Consider the following 23,965-nt stretch of genomic DNA (forward strand, 5'->3'; position numbering starts at 1 on the left):
AGGCCGGCGCTCCCCCCCCCCCCTTCCCCTGATCGCTGCCCTGGCTTGCAGGGGGACCCCAGCTGTTGTTCCTTCTGCAGAGCTCCTGCTGCCGCCGCTTCCAGGCGCACTCGCAGTCTTGCTCCACTTTTGACTTGTTGACCAGTTTCAAGTTATTGAATAGCTCGCGTGCTTAGCATAGTTGTGGTTTTCTCTGCTCAGCAAGCAAGCAGGCTGGTGTGTGTGTGTGTGCGCGCGCGCGCGCCCAATTTAGGAACTGCTTTGTATGTGCGTGCGTGTGAGTTTGCGCGTTTGTCAATGGAGCGAGCTCCCTTCCTGGCCACCAAGCTTGCAACTTTAACGTGTGCACGTGAAGCTGTCACGGGCCACGTGCGTGTAGAAACCGCTGTCTCCATGCCGGTTTCCTTGTCTTTTTTTCTCCAGCTGTCTGGATCCCACCCCACCCGCTCTTCGCCCCGGAAACGAAAGTCACCTGGCTGGGTTGCTTTGCTTGCCTTTTGAAAGACGCTCTGCAAGGCGCCTGTTTGTGCGTCTTGTGTTTTCCTGCGGAAGGCAGTTCAGCTTCCAAGTTCGCCCCCGCCCCACATCTCCAGTGGGATGCAGTCAGGCTTCACCCCCCCCCCCGCTCCCCTGTGTCGCCTGGAGCAGCCGGACTCCATAGGAGACCGTGCGCGCCCCTCCATTCATTCCAGCATTCACAGGTGTATCTAGAGGCAGGTAGGCTCGTTCGCAGCCTCCGTGGCTGCTCCCAGGGCTGGCCCTGAGGAAGGAAGCCGGCGCAGGGCCTCTGGGCATACGCAGAGTGCAGCTCACCCCCGGCCCCCGACTCGCCGCCCTGAGATCGCCCGGCGGCGGCGGCGAGGACGCCTGCTGCCCCCCTCGGACGAGAGGCCGGGTGGGCTCAGGGGAGGAGACGGAGACGCTCCTCCGCCGCCGCCCCCCTTTCTCCTGGCGCTCACCGGCTCGGCCTCTCCATGCAGCAGCTTTGGCTGCTCTGGCCCCGCCTCGCCCCCGCCGCCAAAGGCGCCTGTAAGCGATAGCTGCCTGGAGCTGGGCGGCTCCGCCTCCTGCCTGCTGGCCCCGCCAGGGGGGCCGCGTGTGCAGCTCGGCCTGGTGTCGCGGGATGGAGAGGCGAGCCAGCGGCTGAACGCGCCCGCCTCGCCCGGGGACAGAGGCGGGGCTTGCCAAGCGAGCCAAAGGGCAAGGAGCTCGGGGAGGCTCTCCTCCGCTCGCTCTGCCTGGCCGGGGCTGCTGCTGCTGCTGTTCTCCTCGCAGCGCCTGCCGCCTCTCCTCCCCCTCCCCGCCTCTCTGGTCCCTCCCCGCCTCTCCTCCTCCATTGTATAATGCTTCGTGACCGCCGCAGCAAAGCGGAGGCTTAAATCCTTCCGAGCTGCATTCGCTCCCCGCCCCCACTCCTCTCCTCCTCCTCCTGCCCCCCCCCGCCAGCCCCCCACCCGCGGGCGAGGAGAGCGACATATGGAGCCGGGGGAAGATTAGGAGGAGCGCGCAGGAGCAGCCCCTGATGCTTCTCGGCTCTCAGGAGGAACTGCATGTGGTAAGTGCAACTCGCCGCTCGGAAGGAGGAGAGGGGTCTCTTGCCGCTTTGCCCAGCCCGGGGATCCACTGGATCGGGGAGATGCTGAGAACTCGGCCAGCAAACTGGGTTGTCTGGGGAAAGGAGGGCGAGGTGGCGATGCAAGAAGGCAAAGCCGGAGGCTGCCGCTCCAGAAGCAGCCCCTCCCCGGTTGGTTGGTGAGGCAGTGAAGGCAGAAGGGGACCCGTGTCGCGGGGAGAGGGGCAGGAGGGGGCCGAGGAAGCGCTGCCTTTCGCTTGCATGATTTGCTCCCCCTTGTAACCTTCCGGAGAACTACCTTTCTCCCCCCCCCCCCGCCCGCCCGCCTTCAGAGAGATGTGCAGGGGAAAGAGGTCGGCTGAGTTACTTTTCTTCCTTGGAAACGGTTGAGGGTCCAAATGTGCAGACGGATCGGAGGTTCCCGTGTTGCTTTGAGCAGGTGTGTGTGCGCGTGTGCGCGCGCGTATTCCGAATTTCTCATGTTCTCTCCCTCCTCGTCGGGGCATGAGTGGCGCATTTAAGAGTTTCTCCCAGCCATGTTTACAGTGCAACTTGCTTTTGCTCTCCGATAAGTTTCAGTGTGTGCTGCAGACCGACATTCGCTGGAAACTGTACCCTGTAATTTTGCTTTCTGATCCTGGAGGAGAGGAAGAAGTAGCGGGGGCGTTTCAGAACCTCGAGCTGGGAAAGTTGAGGGTCTTATTTCGAAACAAACTGGCAGACCCCAAGTGAGGGCGATTCTGTGTTTGAACTGGGGAAAAGAGGCTCAACGCAGAAGGTTTTTGTAGGTGGGAACTAAAATTCTTTAAAGTGAGACAGGTTCTTCTACTAGGTTACTAAAAAAGCTAGATTATGGTATTCCATGCTTTGGCGTCTCAGCATGACATTGTGGTGGTGATGTCTGTATGTGGGTGTCTTTTCATGGAGATATTCTGCATCTTAAAAGCAGTGCTAGCTGCCAAAGCTGGTCTTTGACATGGAAACTAGTAAGCAATATTGTTCCTAAGATTTGATTTGCACTTTCTAGTAGATTCTAGCTTCTCCAGTCATTGACAGCACATAAATACTGAGTGCATGTTAGTGCCTAGGTTGGTGTCCTACCCTTCTCATGGAATATACACTTGTTTTTCTTGATACAAGATTATTTTGTGGCAGGGACTTCTCTTGCAAATTAGCAGCGCAAAATGAAACGGATAGCTCAGGTGGCTGCAGGTTCACCTAGCAAGGGCCCTCCCTGGAAGTTCTTTATTTTCCCATCTAGCATTCAAAATTCTGAATCAAGATAAGCAACTCAGTTGCTCTCCAAAAATCAAACCGAATGCTGTCAATTTTATCACTAAAGGTGCTCTCCTAGGCTCCTGTGAAGTTCTCGTAAATGCTTTGAGTGAAGACACAGTGCCAGAGCCAGGTCATGTATGTCTTAATTTCTTCTGGTTTCCTTTGGTTGAGATGACAGGGAATTGATTTTCAAAGTTCATCTGCAGAAACATGTACCTTTGTATCAAGGTGCTCTTGAAAGAAAAGAATAAAAGTGGGGGGGGGGGCAGCACTGCTCCCAAACTCTAGACTGTTGTAGCTGTCAGATATGAGAATTGTGCAGGCTTCTCATCTTGGATTGTCAAGCCTTTTCATATGGTCAAGATTGTTGTAGAGTTAATTTTGAAAAATGTTTTTCTGTAAATAAATAAAAAGTGCTGCGCTGTATATACAGATTGATATATCAGAAACTAGTGACTTGAATAATAATAGTACTAGACAGGTACATGAGTCTGGACAGTGGTAGTGTTCCCTAGGATACAAACAAGTATTGTAGCATCTTAACAGCTGCAAGAGTTTTTTTTCTTTTTTGTGCCTGATACTACTTCATTTAGCTCTATAATGAAAAATCGCAGATTGGCTTCAGGAGGAGCAATTAAAAAATGCAGTCTTGTTAAAATTTGTATGATGCGCATTAAAAATCCAAATATGATTTGTTTAGTGTGTCCAGTGCTGTTTCTCTTCCTTTTGAAGTTGCCCTAAATAAATGGGGAAACTTGTTCAAATACATTGGCATTTAGATGTGACTTTTTAAGGCAAACCTGAGATGAAGGCTAACTTAATGTGAAGTCTGGTGAATACTTAAGAGCAAACTCCACTGAAAGCAGTAGAACTCTGAGTATACATGCATAGGTTTGGGCTGCACAAGAAAACACGCTTTGTTTCCTTTTATTCCTTTTTGCTCACTCCATATTTCCCAAATTACAGAGCTATAGCAAGCAGTGATGGAAATTGCATAACATGTACCACCCATAAAATAGGGTTGCTGTATTTTTAAGAGCAAAAAAGAGGACACATTTGCGGGTTGGCTGGGGTGTGGAGGGGGAAGGAAGAAAAATACTGTAGTAGTAGTATTAGTGTGTGTGCAGTAAAAAATAAAAGGTGTGTTGAAATATTTAATAATAGTAATTGCAAATGAAAATGACATGCCCTCCAACATTTTGTGAGAAAAATTCGGGGCACCCCCCCCCCCCACCAGCCTGCATCCCCATCACTCACCCCCTACCTGCCACTGATCCCTTCCATGCCCACCTGCTCGCCTCCCCTCTCTTACCTTTGCTGTCTTCGGCCTCTGAGTGGCCCTGGGAAGGCCGGGACAGGCCTGGCAGCCACCAGAGATGCCATGAGTCCTAGAGTGTCCCCATAAAGGTTGCCTAGTCTGCGCCATGTAGCTCACTCCGCTGGCTACCAGTGTCACGGACAAATGGTACAAAAATAAATTAAAATAAAACCCGGACATTTTGCAAAAATTTAAAAATCCGCCCAGACGGTGATTTTGCCTCTGGAAAAAAAGGACATGTCCAGCAAAATCTGGACACATGGCAACCCCACCAAAAACCAGATTTACTGAAGTCATTGTTTTGTAGGATCCTGGCTGAATTTGGTGTACATACTCAAAGCAGTCTTCTCCAAACTCGGGACTAAAAAGTTTGAAGTTTCACCTCCAACCTGTCTTATGCAATAGCCAGTTGAACCACTTTGCTGATGACTCCTGTGTTTTCTTCACCCTTGGTATGAATCATTGGTGGGGAAAACACTACAGAGTTTCATTTTATACCTTGCATATTTTGGAAAGTAGCTGGACAGTTGGTGCTGATATGCGACCAGCAATATTTACTAGTGAAGAATTTTTGCCTTGACGTTACGTATATTCATATGTTGTATATCGGAAGGGAGATTATATTGTTATTTAAAATGTGGGCAATTTTCCTATGACCCACTTATAAGGGCTCTTCAGTGCCTTCTTTGGAAATAACAGTTTCTGTCTAAAAAGATAGCACAAATGGAGACGGCTCCAGTTGCAACAGCTTCTTGGCCAAAAAGGGGGGGGAGAGAGAGAGAGAGAGAGAGAGGAAAAGTAACTGTGCCAGAAACAGCAGGCTCTGATTACAGAGTCCAAAGATCATTTAATGCACTAAAGGGGAAAAGAGAAAGAGTGCAAGGTTCACTTTAAATGGCTGCAGGCTGGCAGTAGGTTTAGGGCACAGGCACAGCTGATTCTCCTACTTGTAAAATCAGCATTTTCCCCTTTCTTTTTTCTTTTTGCTAATTGTTAAGCTAATCATCCAGGAAACAAAAATTCATTGAAGGTAGGGAAATCCACTCCGCATAGTGTGAGGTTCTGTCATCACTTTATGTGGACAGTGTGCTCACCCATGATCCCTCCCTGGTCTGCAGTGCAGGTAGCAGGAAACCAGCACATGCTGCGCATGGACACATGTAGCTTTGTGCAGATCTGGTGCGCTATGTAAACAACTGACCCACCAAATCAATTCCATGCAAACTCCCATGCCCTCAAAGGCGTTTAACAGTCAAGTGTGGTTTTCATGGTACACTAGCAGATTTCAATTCCTGGCTGGGACAATAAATTGCTTAAGTTGCTTCTGCTTGAAACTCGGTGTGTCTTCCCAGCAGCCTCTGGTTTCCACCATGGCTGGAGAAAGGAGATATTAAGGGGTTTGAAAGCAGGTTGACAGAGGCTGAAATGAGACAACTTACTTAAATGTTCAGATCATCTGGTGAATGCTCTCACGTGAGGGGGAGCAGATATTGGCTGGGTTGTCTCTTCAAATTCTGGTGCTACAGGAAATGGATGGCTTAGGACTCCAGCTCCACATCAGTTGGGAGAAAGTCTAACAAACCTTTGCCCTACCCAAAGCTCTTGCAGGAACAAATAATCTGTCACCATCTCAGCCTTCACCAACCTGTTGCTCTCCCAAGTCTTTTGTAGTGAACCTTACAGGGTGCATTTCTTGTTTGTGTCATGCTGGTGTGGATTTGGAATACCTTCTGTTAAAGGTTATGGGGCCAGTGTCTTCCTCCCAGAAAGCCCACAGTTGGGTCATGTGACTGAATATCAGCATGGCTGTTTGGTGAGCTCAGCTATTATTGCTGACCATGTGATAAAGTAGTCATCAGCTTCCACAGCCAGATCCATTTTCAGTACATAATGAGGTAAGATTTTCTTTTTGCTGCACATCTTCCAATAGCTTAAAAAGTTGATGAGATCACTGTGTGCAGGAGCAACTGAGTACAGTGGTACCTCTGGTTACGTACTTAATTCATTCCGGAGCTCCGTTCTTAACCTGAAACTGTTCTTTACCTGAAGCACCACTTTAGCTATTGGGGCCTCCTGCTGCCGCCGCGCCGCCAGAGCATGATTTCTGTTCTCATCCTGAAGCAAAGTTCTTAACCCGAGGTAATATTTCTGGGTTAGCGGAGTCTGTAATCTGAAGCGTATGTAACCTGAGGTACCACTGTACCCATTTCATTGTATAGGAACACATGACCACAGCTGACTTTTGGTCACACAATTCTTATTCCTTATTCTGTCACGTCCAGGGTGCATGAGAAGTGTGCTGGGGAATTTTCTGTTTTATTCTTTAGGAGTTCAGAGAGTCCCTAGATTTCAGAAAGCTGGCTTGTGGGCCCTGCAGAGTGGAGAAACTAGGAACCTTTGAGCATCTGTGATGGTGTGGAAGTTGCTTGCTGAGCACAGTAGTTAAGATAGCAAATAGATCATTGACTACTGTCTACACCTTCTCTAACACTTGAAATCTGCACTGATAAACTTAGACATTCACTGGTGTAGATGATAATTGCTGCTCCCATGGTCCTAACATATATTTTGTGTGTGTGTGTGTCGTGATTATTAAAAAGGGGCTCAGTTCCTTAATGCTGAGGCAGAGCAAGAACTATGCCTGGAAATGTCAGGCAGTCTCACTCATTTATGGTACAATCCTTTGCAAATTATCCAGGAGTTATGACACACTGTTCAACAGGGGATACACCCAGGGAAGTTTGCATTGGGTATCAGGCTTAGAGTGGTGCTGCAGAACATCTAATCGCTGGAGGTTTGGGAAATGTATGAGTTCTGATTCCAAAAGTTTTACATTTTGAAGAATACTTGGGCAGTTTGCAATGCTTTGAGATAACTAAAGTTTCTTGCATCGGGCAGTATTCATATGAAAAGAAGTGGACTAGATATAATTGCCCTAAACAAAATTAATAAAATATGTGTTTAAAAAACCCCACACCAAATCTAAACCCACTGCTTTTAATTTTTGAAGATGTTGTTTTCCATTTAGCTGCTGTATAACTACTTTCTCTGTAATTTAAGGTTTAAATTAATATGTGTGCACAATATTTTTCTTTGAACTAATAGATCTGTTAGGTGTGACTTTTTATGTAGTGTGAGGTAACTGTGCTGAAAAGCTTCGAAAAGTTTTGTAAGGCAACATGATCATTAGTTTGTTACTTTCTTTTGCCTTTATAAAATGAGCAGCAATAGAGAAACACCCATGATAGCAGGGAAATGTGTGTGGATGTGTTGGGGGGGGTACATTGGAAGGAAGGCCTGTTTGAAGCAGAGTGTACAGCTTGTCAGTCAGCAGGTCTGACTAGTTTCTGAATGCCCCAGGGCGGGTTCGTCTTACTAAAGTGCAGGTAGCTGTGAAATGAAGTTCTTAAATCCAGATTTGTCAGTATAGTGCCCCCTTAACATTTCCTCATAAAAGAGTTAGGTTTTTTTGCAGCTAAAGAGAACTTTCTCAAATTCAGATAAAGCAGACAAAAATATATAGAACTTGTCATAGTGCACTTTTCTTTTTAGTGCACTTTATATACCTGAAGGAGCGTCTCCATCCCATCGTTCTGCCCGGACACTGAGGTCCAGCTCCGAGGGCCTTCTGGTGGTTCCCTCTCTGCGAGAAGCCAAGTTACAGGGAACCAGGCAGAGGGCCTTCTCGGTGGTGGCGCCTGCCCTGTGGAACACCCTCCCACCAGATGTCAAAGAGAAAAACGACTACCAGACTTTTAGAAGACATCTAAAGGCAGCCCTGTTTAGGGAAGCTTTTAATGTTTAATAGATATTGTATTTTAATATTCTGTTGGAGGCTGCCCAGAGTGGCTGAGGAAACCCAGCCAGATGGGCGGGGTATTAATAATAATAATTTTGATTGATTGATTGATTCCTTGGAATGGTGGGGACATTCTTAACTTCTGCCCAGAGGAGCACGGGCAGTCTGAATATTTTATACCAGGCGTAGGCAGCCTAAGGCCCGTGGGCTGGATACGGCCCAATCGCCTTCTCAATCCAGCCCACAGACAGTCCGGGAATCAGCATATTTTTACATGAGTAGAATGTGTGCTTTTATTTAAAATGCATCTCTGGGTTATTTGTGGGGCATAGGAATTCGTTCATTTTTTTTCTTTTCCAAAATATAGTCCAGCCCCCCACAAGGTCTGAGGGACAGTGGACCGGCTCACGGCTGAAAAATTTTGCTGGCCCCTGTTTTATACCAAAGCATGTAGCCTGGCTGTGTTGGTTAGATAGGCCTTGCAGGACACTGAGAACATGCATGAAGCAGCGATGAGCCATTCATACTCGTCTTTGTCTCAACAGCCTGCAATATTATTTGCAGGGTGCTGCTGCTTTTAATCTCTTTTGCCTTCCATCACAGAAAAGTGACTTGCTGCTTTGTATAGTGGTCAGAAAGTTTCTTTAGTTCATCCCTCTCCCCCCAAGGGCCATAATTCTTCTTCCTCTGTGAATCAGAAATCAGGCCTGCGTCCCCCTTTCCTCTCCATCTACTTGGGGAGCAGATAATTTCTGATTGATTTCCTTCTCTCACTGTATTTGTTGCACATAACCCTTCAGCCAGAGCGTATTCTTTGGTTTTGGTTTTTAAACGTAAGTAGCTGGCTCTTGTTCCCAAGTGTTAATGTAATATGATATACATGATGCACACTGCAATAGTGTGCTCTACTTTTTCTCCTCCTCCTAACTATGCAGTAAAACTAAGAGTTGATTCATATGGTTGGTAAAAAGAGGAAAGGGGCGGGAGAGGGGGATGAGTCACTCATGTTGCTTCCCTCTTAACAGAGAATTTGCTATAGAATTTGCATATGTCTTTACAACTTTTTCTTTCCCCATGGCCATTTTTTCCCAACTTTTGTTCTCACCCCAGCCACCCTCCTAAACCGTACCATGATGTCTTCATAACTACACAGTGTTCCACAGATAACCCATCAGGGAGAAAATGACTACTGTCAAGCAGATACTTAATTATGAAATCCAGTATTTAAAATTTAATGTAGGCACTTGCGTACTCTGTGCATGTGTGTGTATTCCAAAGTGGTGTACAAAAGTAATAAAACACGGCATAAAAATATGTATATTCAATTAGTTACACAACAGAGTGATTGGATTAAACATTAGCATCCTTTCCTGATATGTTCTTAAGTGTGCAGAGACTGAGAAAGGGGGACTGTCCCTGGGGGCTCTGCTCCTGCCATCATGCCCCCTTCCAGCCTGCTGTGCTCTCCACACTTGGGGGGCATTTTTGCAATGGGGAGTCCCTGCTGAAGCTGCATAAGTTCCTGCTGTGAGCTGGAACCATGGCAGAGCTTCCACACCTTCAGTAGATGTCTTGGTTGTCCACATAGTCCCTGACAGCACTGACATGTGGGGCCTGCAGGGGATGTGACAGCATGGAGAGGGGAAGCCCATTCTTTGTGAGAGGGTAACCAGTTTCTGCATATGAGGAACTGAGGCTCACAAGGACACAGCTTGTTGCCCACAGATCTTCCAAAGCTGCCTTAGAGCCATGTGCCTAGTTGTTTTTTAAGGGAAAGTTCAGGTCATCACTCTTACCTGGCTGTGAAAGGTAGGAGCCTACAACCAGAGAGTTGGCTTGTTAACTGAAAACAACATGTGGGGATTGGGTCCTGTCATTTACACACATGTTGGTTGCTTTAGCTTTCATTACCCAAGTCTTCAAAGCTTCCTTGCCCCTCAATTTTCTGATCATAATTGCTGCGGCTGCTTTGCTCCTCTGCCTCTTCACTTTCCCACTTTCCTTTTCTCAGGTCCCAGCTTGCCAGTCTGCTGCTTGTGTGCTCTGTCCCTGAGAGTATTTCCTCCCTCCTGGGCCTCCTCTCTCTTGGATCCCCAGTGACTTTTTAGCCAAGGGAATTTTTGGGAGTAAGGGAGCCATGTATGACACTGGAGAAGAGGTGGAAGCATTGCGGAGTGTTCATAGATAGTCTTCGGTGAGTGAAGTGAGAGCTCACTTAGACTAGAACTAAAATGTCATACCGGTTGTAGAGGCAGGAGATGTTGGCTGCCTAAATAGGTTTACTAAGAGGAGACCCTGGAAGTGGGACAGCTGAAGGAAAGGGAGCCGGGAGGAAGGTTGCAGAGTTAGCACTGGACTCAGAAATGGAAACCAGATCAAAGCATTCCCTGAGCAGGCAAGGGCTTGAGGAAACAATAGGCTGAGCAGATAAGGAATGGAGGAAAGGAGGGGCCAGTGAGGAGTACGTAGAGAAGGCTTCTACATGAGGTGCACATTGCTGGCAGGAAGAGGGGTGGAGAGATAAATAAGAGGACTGAGCAGCGAAGGATGTTGGCTGGGTGCCAGTAGACTTGAAGGAAGCAGAACCAATTAGCAGTAGGAAGAGAGAGAATCAGGAGATCTGAGGAAACAACTTCCACAGGGGAAGCCATAGTACTCTGTTGTGGCAAAAACAACAAGAAGTCTTGTGGCACCTTAAGGAACAAGAGATTTTGGCATGAACAGGTTTGCTTGGCAAAGGTGTGGCACTGAAGGAAGAGCCAAGCAGTAGAGTACAAAAATGGATGTGAAGGCTTGGGCCTTGGAAGGCCACTAGGGTTTCATTTCAGCATTTGGAGGCGTTGAAAGCCGTGCCATGCTCAAAAAGTGGGCAACCCTATAAGCAGCTTAAGAACAACAAGGGTCTGTGAGCTGTGGGCTAGCAAGTGCAATTGCGACTCCCCCCTTTCATTAGCAGGAGCCTGGTACAAAGAAATTAAGCAAGCAGCCCTTCACTTACTGTGCCATCTTCCTGTTAGGAAAAACTTGGCCTGCTTAATTTCTTTGCGCCAGGCTGCTGTTAACAGAGCAGGGCCAGAAAGAAAACCAGCAGGCAAAGCAGCTTTGGAAGCCAAGAGGACCAAAGCAGACCTGGGGTTGGCTGCTCCAATAATGAGAGTGGCTTTAAGTGATGTGTATAAATGACAGTTCTACCAAATGCAACTTTGCCTGTTTTCTTCAACTGAATGAGGAGGCGGCAAATGTTTTTGAGCTAGTCAGTCAAAACATCTGTGGAGGGAGGCATAGACAAGGCCAACGCTGGCGTAGGCTTGACCTAGGGTATTCCAGCCCCAGCCAGGTTCCCTCCATGGGGTGGGAGGGACTGGCTGCTTGCAAAATTGGGTGCTACTGGTTGGTGGTGGCACATCATAGTCTTGTTTTTCCTTATCTCTTCGTGGCTATGGGAGGTAACCTGTTCACAGGGGGTCACTGCTGACACAGGAAGGAACAACCCCAGCCCAGGCTACATCTGGATCTTCCACCCCACCCCACAGGATGGCCTTAGCCCTTGGTTGTTTAAATGGCTGGGGGGCTGGTAGGAGAGCCCATGCTGATAGAAATATTATTAGGGGGAAGAGGCAATGAGGGAGGGTTTCCAAACACATGGTCACTTAAGTATTGTAGTTGTGGGGGCTGTGGGAAGACCAACTGTCCCCACAGGCCATTTCCCCTCTGTGTGAGAGTCCGGCTGAGGGAAAATGGGATCAAATAATTGGAGGTCATTTGCAGGGGAGAGTCAAGGCAAAGGGTTAAGGAACCCACCCCTTGCACCTGCCATTTCTCCCTTGTAAATGCCTCCAGTTCTCCTCCCTCTGGGGACTTGTTCAGTTTGCAGTACAGTATGTAGTTCCTCACTCTGGCAAGTGGTTAGTGGCTCTAACTTAAATCTTTCTGTCACAGTGATTTGTACGGCAAAACGAAGCAGAAAATGTTTTGCCAAACTGTGCACATGCTACACTGTGCCTTTAAAGCACATTCTTTCCCTCAAAGAATTGTGGTCATTGTACAGTGGTACCTCAGGTTAAGAACTTAATTTGTTCTGGAGGTCCGTTCCTAACCTGAAACTGTTCTTAACCTGAAGCACCACTTTAGCTAATGGGGCCTCCTGCTTCCGCCGCGCCGCCGGACCATGATTCCTGTTCTCATCCTGAAGCAAAGTTCTTAACCTGAGTACTATTTCTGGGTTAGCAGAGTCTGTAACCTGAAGCGTATGTAACCTGAGGTACCACTGTAGTTTGTTTGGTGTTGTTGGGAATTGCAATTCTGGGGAAAATAAACTATGGGTCCCAGAATTCTTTGAGGGAAAGAATGTGTTTTGAAGGCTCTTTAAAGGTGTACACAGCTCCAGTCTCGTCCTTGACTTTGAGGGGTAAAGATGGGACAAATGAGCATGTTTTACGAAGCACAAAATGGCAACTGTCTCCTGGCCCAACCTTATCACAATGCCCCATCCTAATGCAGGCCACTTGCCCTACAGCCCACTGTGGCTTAACATTCAGGTACCTGTACTTTCTAGAGTTCCATTGTTTGGCTGGTGTGGAATTGTAATAAATCAGCCTAAGTTCCCTATAGGAGTTTTCAAAATTCTTATCAGACAAAACTTGCAAGTGCACTATAGTTCAAACATCGCAAGAGCCTGTAATACATTGAAAAATCCCACATTCATCCTCATTTGTCTAGCATTACTGTTATTATGTAAATGTGTATTCATCCATAGATCTCAGGGTGATTCACAGTTAGGTCTGGGCAATGTATTGATACATCGCCGAGGACCAGTATGAGGGCGAGACCACGATGGGTGCTTTGTCTGGCACTAATGTATATCCATTTGCCGCCAGAGGGACTCAGGAGCAGCTGCAGTTTCACCTGCGATATACAGCCAGGTGAAGCAGGCATTGCGTTCTGGCCCTCATACCACCAGGGGGCTTCTTTAAATTGTTCTGCTGTCTGCGCCTCAGTGGCGCAGTTTATTGATGCCCCCACCCTGCCTATGATCAGCTGAGAAGCGGGTGGTTTAAGAAAGCCTGCTTCTCAGCTGATCAAGCCACCCCCAGACTGGGGGCGGAGCTCCGCTAAGGGGTGGTGGGCAGCCTTGCGCCCCTCAGCAGGTGGCCTGCCTGTGACTCACCAGCCGGCTGGCGGGTGACCTCTTTCTCCCGGGAGGAAGAAGTAGCCCGCCTGCCCATGGCAATGGCGCCCGAGGCCACTGTGGCAGCCTCAGCCGGTGCTGCCTTAGCACAGGTGGGTGCTGGGGTGGGGGGCTCAGCCCTCGCCGCCTTCACAGGGGCGGGCCACCTCTTCCACCCGGGAGGAAGAGGTAGCCTGCCCAAGCGAAGATGGAGGCAGCCCTGCGAATGGAGTCTTTCAGGCTCTGTGTGCTTGGCTGCCATCTGGCTGCCTTCACCCAGGAGGGTGGGCTGCGTCTTTCCTCCCAGGGTGGTTGGTCAGCTCGGGAGTAAAGATGCAGAGTGCCCGCTCGAGCAAACATTTCAGGGAGGCCCGCCTTTGTAGCTTGTTCCCACCTGGCACTGGGGTGGAGGAACTCTCTCTGTCCCCCAGCGCCCAGTGAGATGAACAAGCTGCATTGGCCCCTGAGGTGCCAGGGTTAAACCACCTGGGAGCGGCTGCAATTTCAGCCCAGCGCCTCATAGGTCTGGGGCCAATGCAGCTTGTTCATCGCTCCATTTCAGCCTCATGGTGTATCATCATAGAAAGAGTTGGAAGAGACCACAAGGGCCATCGAGTCCAACCCCCTGCCAAGCATTCAGATTGTGATGTTTGGCTGGTGATACATAGTGATGTTGAAAAGCAGACATCGCCCATCCCTATTCACAGTGTAAAATTGGTTTCATATTCCATGTAAAATTGGTTTCATATTCCATGTTTCTCATTATTATTATTATTATTATTATTATTATTATTATTATTATTAATTATACCACCCATCTGACTGGGTTGCCGCAGCCACTCTAGGAGGCTTCCAACAAATAAAAACACCTTAAGACATCAAACAGGAAAAAGTTTCAGATGTCTTCTAAAAGTCAGATAGTTTGTTTTCTTGACATCTGGCAGGAGGGTGTTCCACAGGGCGGGTGCCACCAGCGAGAAGGTCAGCTGTCAGGTGTCCATCTCTCTCCCCTGCTCCTTCTCATTTAAAATAATAATAATAATAATAATAATAATAATAATAATAATAATAGGCATTTAACTTACTAAGCCATTAGGGGTCTGATTTCTTCCCATTGAACAGAAAACAAAACTTCCAAACGCCTGAAATCCTAAGCTAACTGAGATCCATTCTCTCCCCAGAAACGTCTCAGAATAGAACAGGTAGAATAAATTGATGTTTGCATGTGGTTGTGCCACTCCAGAAGCAATATGGTAGTTGCCTCCCTCATTCCTGCAAGTACAAAGGAAAAAAGAAACCATTGCAAAACGACTGAATGGGTCAGTTGGGCCAGGAGGAGTCCTATTAAGCTATTGTGGTACATTTGGCCCCTTCCATTTTGCCAAACATTAAAAGAGGACAAAAAAAAAAAAAAACCAGTCAGTGATCTCTCTCCTTCAGAGCTTGAACTACAAATTGGGACTTCCGCTTCTTGGCCTCAGACATGAACTCGTCTCAGTGGCCTTGGGGTCCACTATTTCACTCTCACCCCCCACCTGCAGTACGGGGGAAATAGTCTCTAGCAAAGTGTTTGTGTGGATTGTGAGGAGTGAAGTGCTTTAAACGCTCTAAAAGCGCTACATAAATTATTATGATTAGTTACACATTGAAGATTCACAAATCTGTTTTTCTTTTGTTTGTTTATTTTTAATGCTACATTTGTCTAATAATGCTGCTGTTGTGCAGACTGTGGCTGAAGGCAAGAAATGCCGAAAACTGCTTCTGAAGTGACAAGGTCAAACTCCTGCAAAAAGGAACCCCATGGAAACGCTTTCGTTGTTGTAATCTGTGCAGTAGCAAGAGACTAGGCAATAACGTTTGCCAGAACCGTACAGAATGCTTGCAGCTTATATAGTGTACCTCAAACGTACCTTTTTTGGTGTGACACTTATTTGGTGCTCTGATCCTTAATGAATTTCGCATAAAAGTAAATCTTGTAAATCAGTCACTGCACCTTTTTTGATGGTGAGAAGTACCGTATTTTTTGCTCTATAAGACTCACTTTTTCCCTCCTAAAAAGTAAGGGGAAATGTGTGCGCGTCTTATGGAGCGAATGCAGGCTGCACAGCTATCCCAGAAGCCAGAACAGCAAGAGGGATTGCTGCTTTCATTGCGCAGCGATCCCTCTTGCTGTTCTGGCTTCTGAGATTTGGAATTTCCCCCCCTTGTTTTCCTCCTCCAAAAACTAGGTGCGTCTTGTGGTCTTGTGCATCTTATAGGGTGAAAAATACGGTACTTTGTCTACACTACCAAAAACACTCTACTATTTTTTTTCTTGTTTTCCTCCTCCAAAAACTAGGTGCGTCTTGTGGTCTGGTGCGTCTTATAGAGCGAAAAATACGGGTAATAGCTTGAGTTGCATCCTTGATCAAACTACCCCCCTCCCCAAGCTAGAATATACTGACTGAGCAGAGCTTTCTTGCTGTCTAAAGTTAGTCCTCCACCCCCACACCCCGCCCACTCGCGCACACCCCCCCCCAGTGTATTTTATTAAGGGTCTACAATGTGAGGGGGAAAACAAGGTATCTTTAGGGAAAAGATTTTGCAGCACGGTTGAAAAATAAAGGCTCCAGCCAAGTAATTATAAATACCAGGAAAGGGGGAGGGGATCACCCATTGCAACGCAAAGGGATGTGGGGGGGGGTGGGCTCTTGTCTCCCTGCTGTGAAGTCAAAACTGTCATTAATCTTTATGTAAAGTGGATATCTGCAAGGGGGAATGGAGCCCAAAGATGCAGAGACTTCTAAATGCACAAACTACACCAGCCAGAGATACACAGGTCAATAGTGACATTTTTTTCAACATGCTGAAGATGGTTCCATTCAGCCAAATGGCTCACTGGTTAGTAATTGCTATGGGCGGCTAAAGCATTTCCCAGCGTCTTGTGTTTTTTCCAGGCATATCATTTTAAAAGAGGAAGAACATCTCTGATTGGTTAGGGAGCTTTGCTGGTGCTGCCTGCCTTGAAAGTTTTCCACGTTATTTTACGTGTAAACTGCCTCTTCCAGCGAAGTTTATTCATAATTAAAAAGAGTATTTTGTGATCTTTTCATATCTGCCCTTCCATTGATTTTAAATAGGCAATTCCCCCCCCACCTGCCTGGTCAGAATGGTCCCTTACCCAGCTTTTGGGATAAAAAGTCATTTGTTAAAGACTTTTACCTACTGAGTCTTTAAAGAGGAGTTGCTTAATTTGTATTATCTATCCCTGAAGCAGTCCAAATTCCAGAAATTACAATGATGGTCTGTAGCAACAGGAAGACAGAAAGTGTTGGTGCATCTTAGAAACTTCATCATGGAATGAAATTAGTCATAGTATATGTTTAGGTCCTGTGCCATTTGTGTGTGCATCTATATGGTCAAAGGATATTTATATACTGTTGCTTCCTTACCTGTATTCTAGTCCTTCACTCCAGAAGTAAAGCCATTGTGCCATGAAATGTACAGCATAGAGTCTTGCATAAACACATGTAGTATAATCTGATTTGTGTTTGGCAGCTTCCATTGAACTGCCAAATGGAGACGTGTGTGTGTGTGTGTGTGTGTGTGTGAGAGAGAGAGAGAGAGAGAGAGAGAGAGAGAGAGAGAGAGAGAGAGAGAGAGTGTTTCTCCACTACTCTAGTCACTACTCCCAACATTTTGTTAGAAAAACAGCTTTGCAGATTATCTGTGGGCAGCCTAGTTTGTGGGTATACACACACACACACACACACACACACACACACATTTAGTGACACAGTAAACAAAACTTTAGTTGAAGTTATCTAGCCTTAAGATTGCATATGCTCGACTGTTTTTTTCTAATCCTGTGGTGTCAGTACGCAGTGGTCCGGTCTTGATGGTCAGCAGTCAGATTCTGAACACATGAAGAACAACACTAAGTAAACAAGGTTCAACTTTGCATTTTTCTATCATAGCATTTCTGTTAGTTTTGTGTTCCGACTGCCATTTCAGGACTTCGGTTTTGCTTCTGCAAGGTAGAACATACACCAATAGTGGTTCCAGGAGAGGTTCAGTTGATATGAAATCAATACTCTGCCCCAGTTCATCCCCCCCACCCCATGAAAAATAATTGCTTTATGTGCCAGTATTCTACTTTTACAAGTTTGCCCTGATTTCAATGGGGAAACATTCTATGCGTTAGCTGTTTAGTATTTTCAGATTGACTTGCTCTCGATTTCAGCCATAGTATTCAAAGTCCCATCCTGCAGGACTGTCTATTTTTCCCAGTGTAGTTTCTAATAGCTTAGCAACCTAAAAGAGGTGGGTCTGATTACACTTTGTGCAAGAGGACTTGGTACTACTCCTTAATATTGTAAACATTCTCAGGAACAATTGAGTCTTTTAGTGTACAAGACCTGGTCCTCTTTCAGAGGATTAGTAAATGAGGCAGTAATTTATTCGAAAGGATATATTTAGTAGAGGGCTCCTTAGCTTTATTTGACATAGCCCTGTCAGGCAAGCGCAATTTGTCAAAACCATTAAACAAGCTCCTCTTCTTCGGGAGGAGAGGTTTCCCTTAGCAAACTGACAACGGTAGAAACTGTTTCTAATTTAATAGAAACATATGCTTCCTGCAAAAACCTTAGCGAGCCACATGAACTGCAGGCCTGCTTGAATTGTTTATTTTCGTGTGTGTGTGTGTGTGACTACAGTAAAATCTTGTTTGGGAGCAAAGGGATTGCTTTCTGCTGGAAGTTTCAGTAGTCTGTGATCTTAAAAGTCTGGAGAAAGTAGTAATAATGGCAGTGTTGGTGCACATTCCCCCGCCCCATGCGCCAACCCCCCCCCCCCGTGTCTTGCAGCCTCTGATCATTAATAAACAGCAAGCACTTGCTTTGCCCTCTGGGCCTCAAATAGTACAGTATGCAACAAGGGAGTGCAAGCAAGGCTGAAGGATGGAAACAGTAGTATCGGGTTACAGTTTCAAAATATCGCAGGAGCGTGTTAGCTGCCTTATTCTATTGACTTGCCATGTAATTGCATTACTTATTTGTGTGAAGAAAGACTTCCCCTTTTCCACCCAATTACAATAGACGTTACTACTTTGGAGCTCTCCAGAGTTCTCCCCCCCCCCTCCGAAATTACTCTCAAGTGCAAGCATTTTGCAATAACTTTATTTATTTATAGGTTACTCAGCCTATATCGTACATGATAAAGTTGAACTGAATCAAACTTTTCCCTTCTTAAAATAAGGTTTCTTACTACAGGTATATATTTATATATCTGTCTTCAGGGTAAAAACTTGGCTTTGTATATGTTGATAGCCTCATTTGAAATCAAGATGCAAATCCTGTGATGTGTGAAGAATTCAAGGCAGAAGTAGCTACTCTGAAATACTTTCCCATGGTTATGGAGGAAGGAGAAGATCTAGAGGATGGGTAGGCAAACTAAGGCCCAGGGGCCGGATCTTGCCCAATTTCCTTTTCAATCCAGTCCACGGATGGTCCGGGAATCAGTGTGTTTTTACATGAGTAAAACATGTCCTTTTACAGTGGTACCCCAGGTTAAGTACTTAATTCGTTCCAGAGGTCTGTACTTAACCTGAAACTGTTCTTAACCTGAAGCACCACTTTAAGCTAATGGGGCCTCCTGCTGCTGCCGCGCCACCAGAGCACAATTTCTGTTCTCATCCTGAAGCAAAGTTCTTAACCTGAAGCACTATTTCTGGGTTAGCGGAATCTGTAATCTGAAGCATATGTAACCTGAAGCGTATGTAACTCAAGGTACCACTGTATTTAAAATGCATTTGTGGGTTATTTGTGGGGCATAGGAATTTGTTCATTTTTTAATATATATAGAGTCCAGCCCCCCACAAGGTCTGAGGGCCAGTGGACCAGCTCCCTGCTGAAAAAGTTTGCTGACCCCTGATCCCAGAGTTCACCCTCGTAGTTTCCACAGGGTGGCCCAAAACACATGTCAGATTGATATTGAGACCCTTGTGGAGTACAGTATTCTAAGATGAACTATCGTTAATTTATTTCCTGTCTGTCAATTTTCCATCTCTTTAAATTTGATGTGCAGTATCTCATAAATAAGTGTTTTTTGGCACATAAATTAAAAAGTACCTAGCTTTTTCCCCACCAAGAAGCTTTGAGGGATTTTTGTTGCAATTTTGCATCTGTAAGTAAGGGTGGGTGGGCGGGTGTTCTCCAGATCCAGTAAGTCACACACTTACAGGCCAGTCATCAAAAGGGCTTTGGGGGGCAACATACAAAAATTGGATTTCTGCCAGCATAGAGTATGGGGGATTAGAAATTTACCCTGTGTGTTTGCGTGCATTATGGCTTCAGATTGATTAATTTCTGCCTGACTCCACCTATCCATCTACACCTGAGTAAATTTGGAGAACTGGTTCGTGTTAAAAATTTAAACACAGCAGATCTCTCCAATGTGTGGTTTTTGGCAGCCCTGAAATCTTTACAGTGACAACCGATGAACACTACTAAACAAGCCTTTGTTCTCTGGCTCCATAGTTATTTCCCAGAACTGAAAAGGAGCCAATTTTGATGCAATTCTAAAAAAATATATTCATAATAAATAATAGTTTCCTTGCAGAGGAAAGGGAAAGCATAGCTAATATAGACTTCATTTATGGAAATGGGGAGAGGAGCCTTGAAAGGTGGAAAAACCATAATTAATATTATGTCACCGTGCAGGAGGGGAAGAAACTGACCTTCATTTTGGCATCTGCTTCTGTCCAACTTGCACACGTGATATTACAGAGAGTCACAAGCATCTCTTCTAGAATCAGAATTGGCGTTTCAAGGTGTATGTGCATGTCTGTATGTAGCCCACACTTTGTGCAATATACTACAGGGGGAAATACTGGTGTAACACCACTGTACATGTAGTAGACAAAAACGTTCTCAGCAGGTCATATTCCAGGGTTGCCTTTTCATGTTCAGCTATCTGAGGATAACAATCATAACAATCGGAGCCTTTAAGCCTCTGATTCTTTACATTTGCAAAAGGTTAATTCTTCAAATTTGCAAAAGCTCCCCACTTTGTGACCCGGTTTGCAAGTCACATTAAGCCATACCTAAAATAAACTGGTTTAATGTGAACAAGCTGTGCTGCTGAAGTTGTAGGTTCTTTGCTCATCTCCTTCCCTTCTTCAAGCTGCCAGGAAGCAAGCTGTGGTTGGGCTTGTCAAGTTGTCCGAACTTGTGGTTTATTTCTCTCCAAACAAACCAAGGTTTGTTGCCCACAGTTTGCAAATTTATTGTGAGGATCACAAGTGTATACACGTTGAATGGGTTTGCTACATAAAAGCCTGGAGGGAGCCACTATTCATCTCAGGAATAGTGAGCGCAATCCATGGGACAGTCAGAAAAAGAGCATATAGTTTTTCAAAGTGCAGTTAACCTAAAGCCCTACTTTGCATCTTTGTTGGTGGAGGAGCAAAATCATGTTCCAGGGGAAACAAAATAAAATTATTCCATGTTGCATAAAATGCTTCCAGAGACTTCTCTTTTTAGCACTCATATTTGGCCATGGGCCAGATATTTTGATACCACAAGTTCAAAAGGAGCATATAGTTGAACAAATGTTCATTTTTGGGAAGAAGAATTGTCGCACTTTTTAAGGACTAACAGAATATTCTCATTTGTAGTTTCTGCAAAAGACGTGGCAAAAAAATAAAAGATACCCAAGACTCAGGGAAAGACTAAAGGAGCAAAAATAGCCTAGACCAAGAACAACTTGTTCAGAAAAAGCTCTACAAAGCCACCTCTAGTACATTGCAGTGATAAGGTGTGCTGTATGCTCCCATCTCCTCTAGATGGTTCAGAAGGATGTTATGGTTGACGGAGTCACAGGCCACTGATCAGCAGGGCTCCCCCCACCCCAAATCTGGTTCAAAGCACACGTGAATGCAAAATAGAAATGAAATAATCCATTTGGGAAGGAATCTGAATCAGTTCTAATCTGTTACCTCCGAGGATGTGGACAGGCTACTTGGACGAGTGAAACCAACCACCTGTCTCCTTGATTCTCGCCCATCCTGGCTAGTAAAAGTAAGCTGGGAAGGGCTGGGCGATGGGCTCTGCGGGGTCATGAATGCTTCTCTCTGTGAGGGAGCGTTCCCAGACCCACTGAAAGAGGTGGTCATTAAACCGCTTCTTTAAAAAAAAACATCTTTAGACCCAGCCAATATGGCCAACTATCACTCAGTCTCAAATCTTCCATTCTTGGGCAAGGTGATTGAGCGGGTGGTTGTTGAACAACCTGGAGCATGCCTGGAGGATGCGGACCATTTGGATCTCTTCCAGTCAGGATTCAGGCCTCATCATGGGACTGAAACTGCCTTGGTCGTGCTGCTTGATGATCTCCAGTGAGCTAGGGACAAATGTGGAAGCTGTTCCCTAGTTCTGCTGGATCTCCCAGCGGCCTTTGACTCCGTCAACCATAACATCCTTCTGAACCGTCTAGAGGAGATGGGAGATGGGGGCACTGTTATACAGTGATTCCTCTCCTTCCTCCTGCGCCGTGTCCAGAACGTGGTGGGGGATGCGTGTTCAGACCCCTGGGCCCTCACTTGTGGGGTGCCTCAGGGTTCCGACCTCTCCCCAATGCTTTTTAACATCTACATGAAGCTGCTGGGAGAGATCATCAGGGGTTTGGGCTGGGTGTTCATCAGTATGTGGTGGGCGGTGAAGGTCCTGTGTGTGTGTCTGGAGGCGGTTGGAGGATGGATGGCAGCTAACAGATTGAGGCTGAATCCTGACAGAAGTACTGCTTTGGGGGGACAGGTGGGTAGGTGTGGGGGACTCCCTGGTCCTGAGGCAACTGTACCACTGAAGGAGCAGGTTCACAGCCTGGGAGACATTTTGGACTCACAGCTGCCCATGGAGGCGCAGGTCAATTCCGTGTCCATGGAAGCTATCTACCAGCTCCATCTGGTACCCAGGCTGAGACCCTACCTGCCCGCAGACTGTCTGGTCAGAGTGGTGCATGCTCTAGTTATCTCTCGCTTGGACTACTGCAACATGCTCTGCATGGGGCTACTTTTGAAGGTGACCCCGAAACCACAATTAATCCAAAATGCAGCAGCTGGACTGAGGGACGCTGGACTGGCCCCCTGCTGAAAAGGTTTGCTGACCCCTGTGCTACATCCTATACTAGCAGGGCATGGTTGTGCCAAAATTTATAGCCTTTTTTGGTACTAGTGACTCCAGTATCTGAGAGAGTTTGTGGTGTGGTGTTGCAGTTGGAATATACCGTATATTGTGAGCTTAAAGAAACTTTGGTATCTGTGTTTTGTGGGGGTGGGGGAGGGCAAGGTTTATTTAAACTGTCTCTGGCTGAACAGAGCATGCTGTATTTTCTCAGCCAAATAAAATAAATAAATAAATAAATGCTTCTCTGCATATTGTGTCTCTTCCGTTGTTGGGCCTGTGGTTTCATAGACACCCGTTGGATCCACATTTGTGATATAATACAGGTCAAATGAGATTTGTAAGCTGTCTCCTGATATCTCTTGTTTTATTGAAACACAGCTGTGAAATGTTGAATATTTGTTCAGAAGAGCAACAGAGGCTTGCTTCGCACACTTTAAACTATAGTTTAAAATCAGCGATGGTTTTAACAGGTGGGGTTCCTTTGCTCCTGTTTCTGACTGTGTCACATGTGGGAGGAAGCAAGCAGGCTCAGGAGCAGAAGCCCCCTCAGTGCTTGAAGGTCTCTTGTCTCTCTCTCCCCCCTCCCTTACAATCTGATTGTAGGAACGTTCATTTCTGCCTTGCCTCTCATGAATCTTTGGCTTTCTTATTTAATTTTGATCTTCCTCCCCCTTGGAGTGCAAATACTTATACTGAAGTATGACAAAAGGAATCATAAAAACAAACTTGACGAGGCAAGCCTTTAACAAATGTAAATGGGCTCTCAAAAACAGCTTGTGATATATCGGGGGTATTATGTTGGAAAGAGTTCCCCCTGGGCTGGCCTAAGAACTTGGGAGTGACTGAAGTAGCTCAGCCAGCTCCAGCTATTGAAAAGGCATATTTTGGGTAAGTGTAACCCAGGCATGCCTTGGCTAACATCATGGAGAGGATGAGCGTTGGATGAGAGATCTCCAGAGTTCAGAGTGGATTCAAGCTGGCAGATCATTGCTCTTCCACTGTTACAGTATGTGAAGTTGGAAATGGCCACTACCTACATTTCAGCGGGTGCAGAACTGCTTAGGTGTGTTCATTGCCATCTATTATTCGCCCATAGCAGTGGCTTTGCATTGTAAGTGAGAAAGGCTCAATCTTGAGCATGGTTTCTTTTAAATCAGTGAAGAATGAATTATATGTGAAAGTAAACAGTCCTGTGTACAGGAAAGGCTTGGCTGAGTCACTTGAAAGCTTAGCGCAACCCCCACAGCAATCCTGAGAGAATCTGCTATAATTTGCTTGATTCTTTTAAGAAAAAAGAGAAGGCATTTTAACTTTTTGAGTAATAAAGTCCTTAAGTCCTGTTCTTAGAAATCAGCTCAGTCATTTCTTTTAAACACTTGAGGCAAAGCAACTGTAGAAAGTAGAGTGTTATTGGTAGTGTAGACAAAGTACCGTATTTTTCACCCTATAAGATGCACCAGACCACAAGACGCACCTAGTTTTTGGAGGAGGAAAACAAGAGGAAAAAAATTCCGAATCTCAGAAGCCAGAACAGCAAGAGGGATCGCTGCGCAGTGAAAGCAGCGATCCCTCTTGCTGTTCTGGCTTCTGGGATAGCTGCGCAGCCTGCATTCGCTCCATAAGACGCACACACATTTCCCCTTACTTTTTCGGAGGGAAAAAGTGAGTC

General features: G+C 46.1%; 1 protein-coding gene across 4 annotated transcripts in view; it reads left to right on the forward strand.

Annotated features, from left to right (window-relative positions):
- The window catches only part of SERTAD2 (SERTA domain containing 2), a 126,164-nt gene that overhangs the window by 91,646 nt on the left and 10,553 nt on the right, over positions 1–23,965 (forward strand). Inside the window, exons 1-2 of one of the 4 annotated variants that reach the window (XM_081906507.1) lie at positions 1,371–1,555; positions 1,906–2,012. The exons of 1 other annotated variant lie outside the window; for it this stretch is intronic. In XM_081906507.1, the coding sequence (XP_081762633.1) occupies positions 1,972–2,012 (41 nt within the window). In that variant the 5' untranslated portion in view covers positions 1,371–1,555; positions 1,906–1,971. Of the gene's footprint in view, positions 1–1,370; positions 1,556–1,905; positions 2,013–15,884; positions 16,016–23,965 lie in introns of those variants that run through there. 2 more of the 4 variants (XM_081906508.1, XM_081906510.1) reach the window with 2 other exon arrangements.

Source organism: Podarcis melisellensis (genome assembly GCF_964234715.1).
Source record: "Podarcis melisellensis genome assembly, chromosome: 3".
NCBI classification, from domain to species: Eukaryota; Metazoa; Chordata; class Lepidosauria; order Squamata; family Lacertidae; genus Podarcis; species Podarcis melisellensis.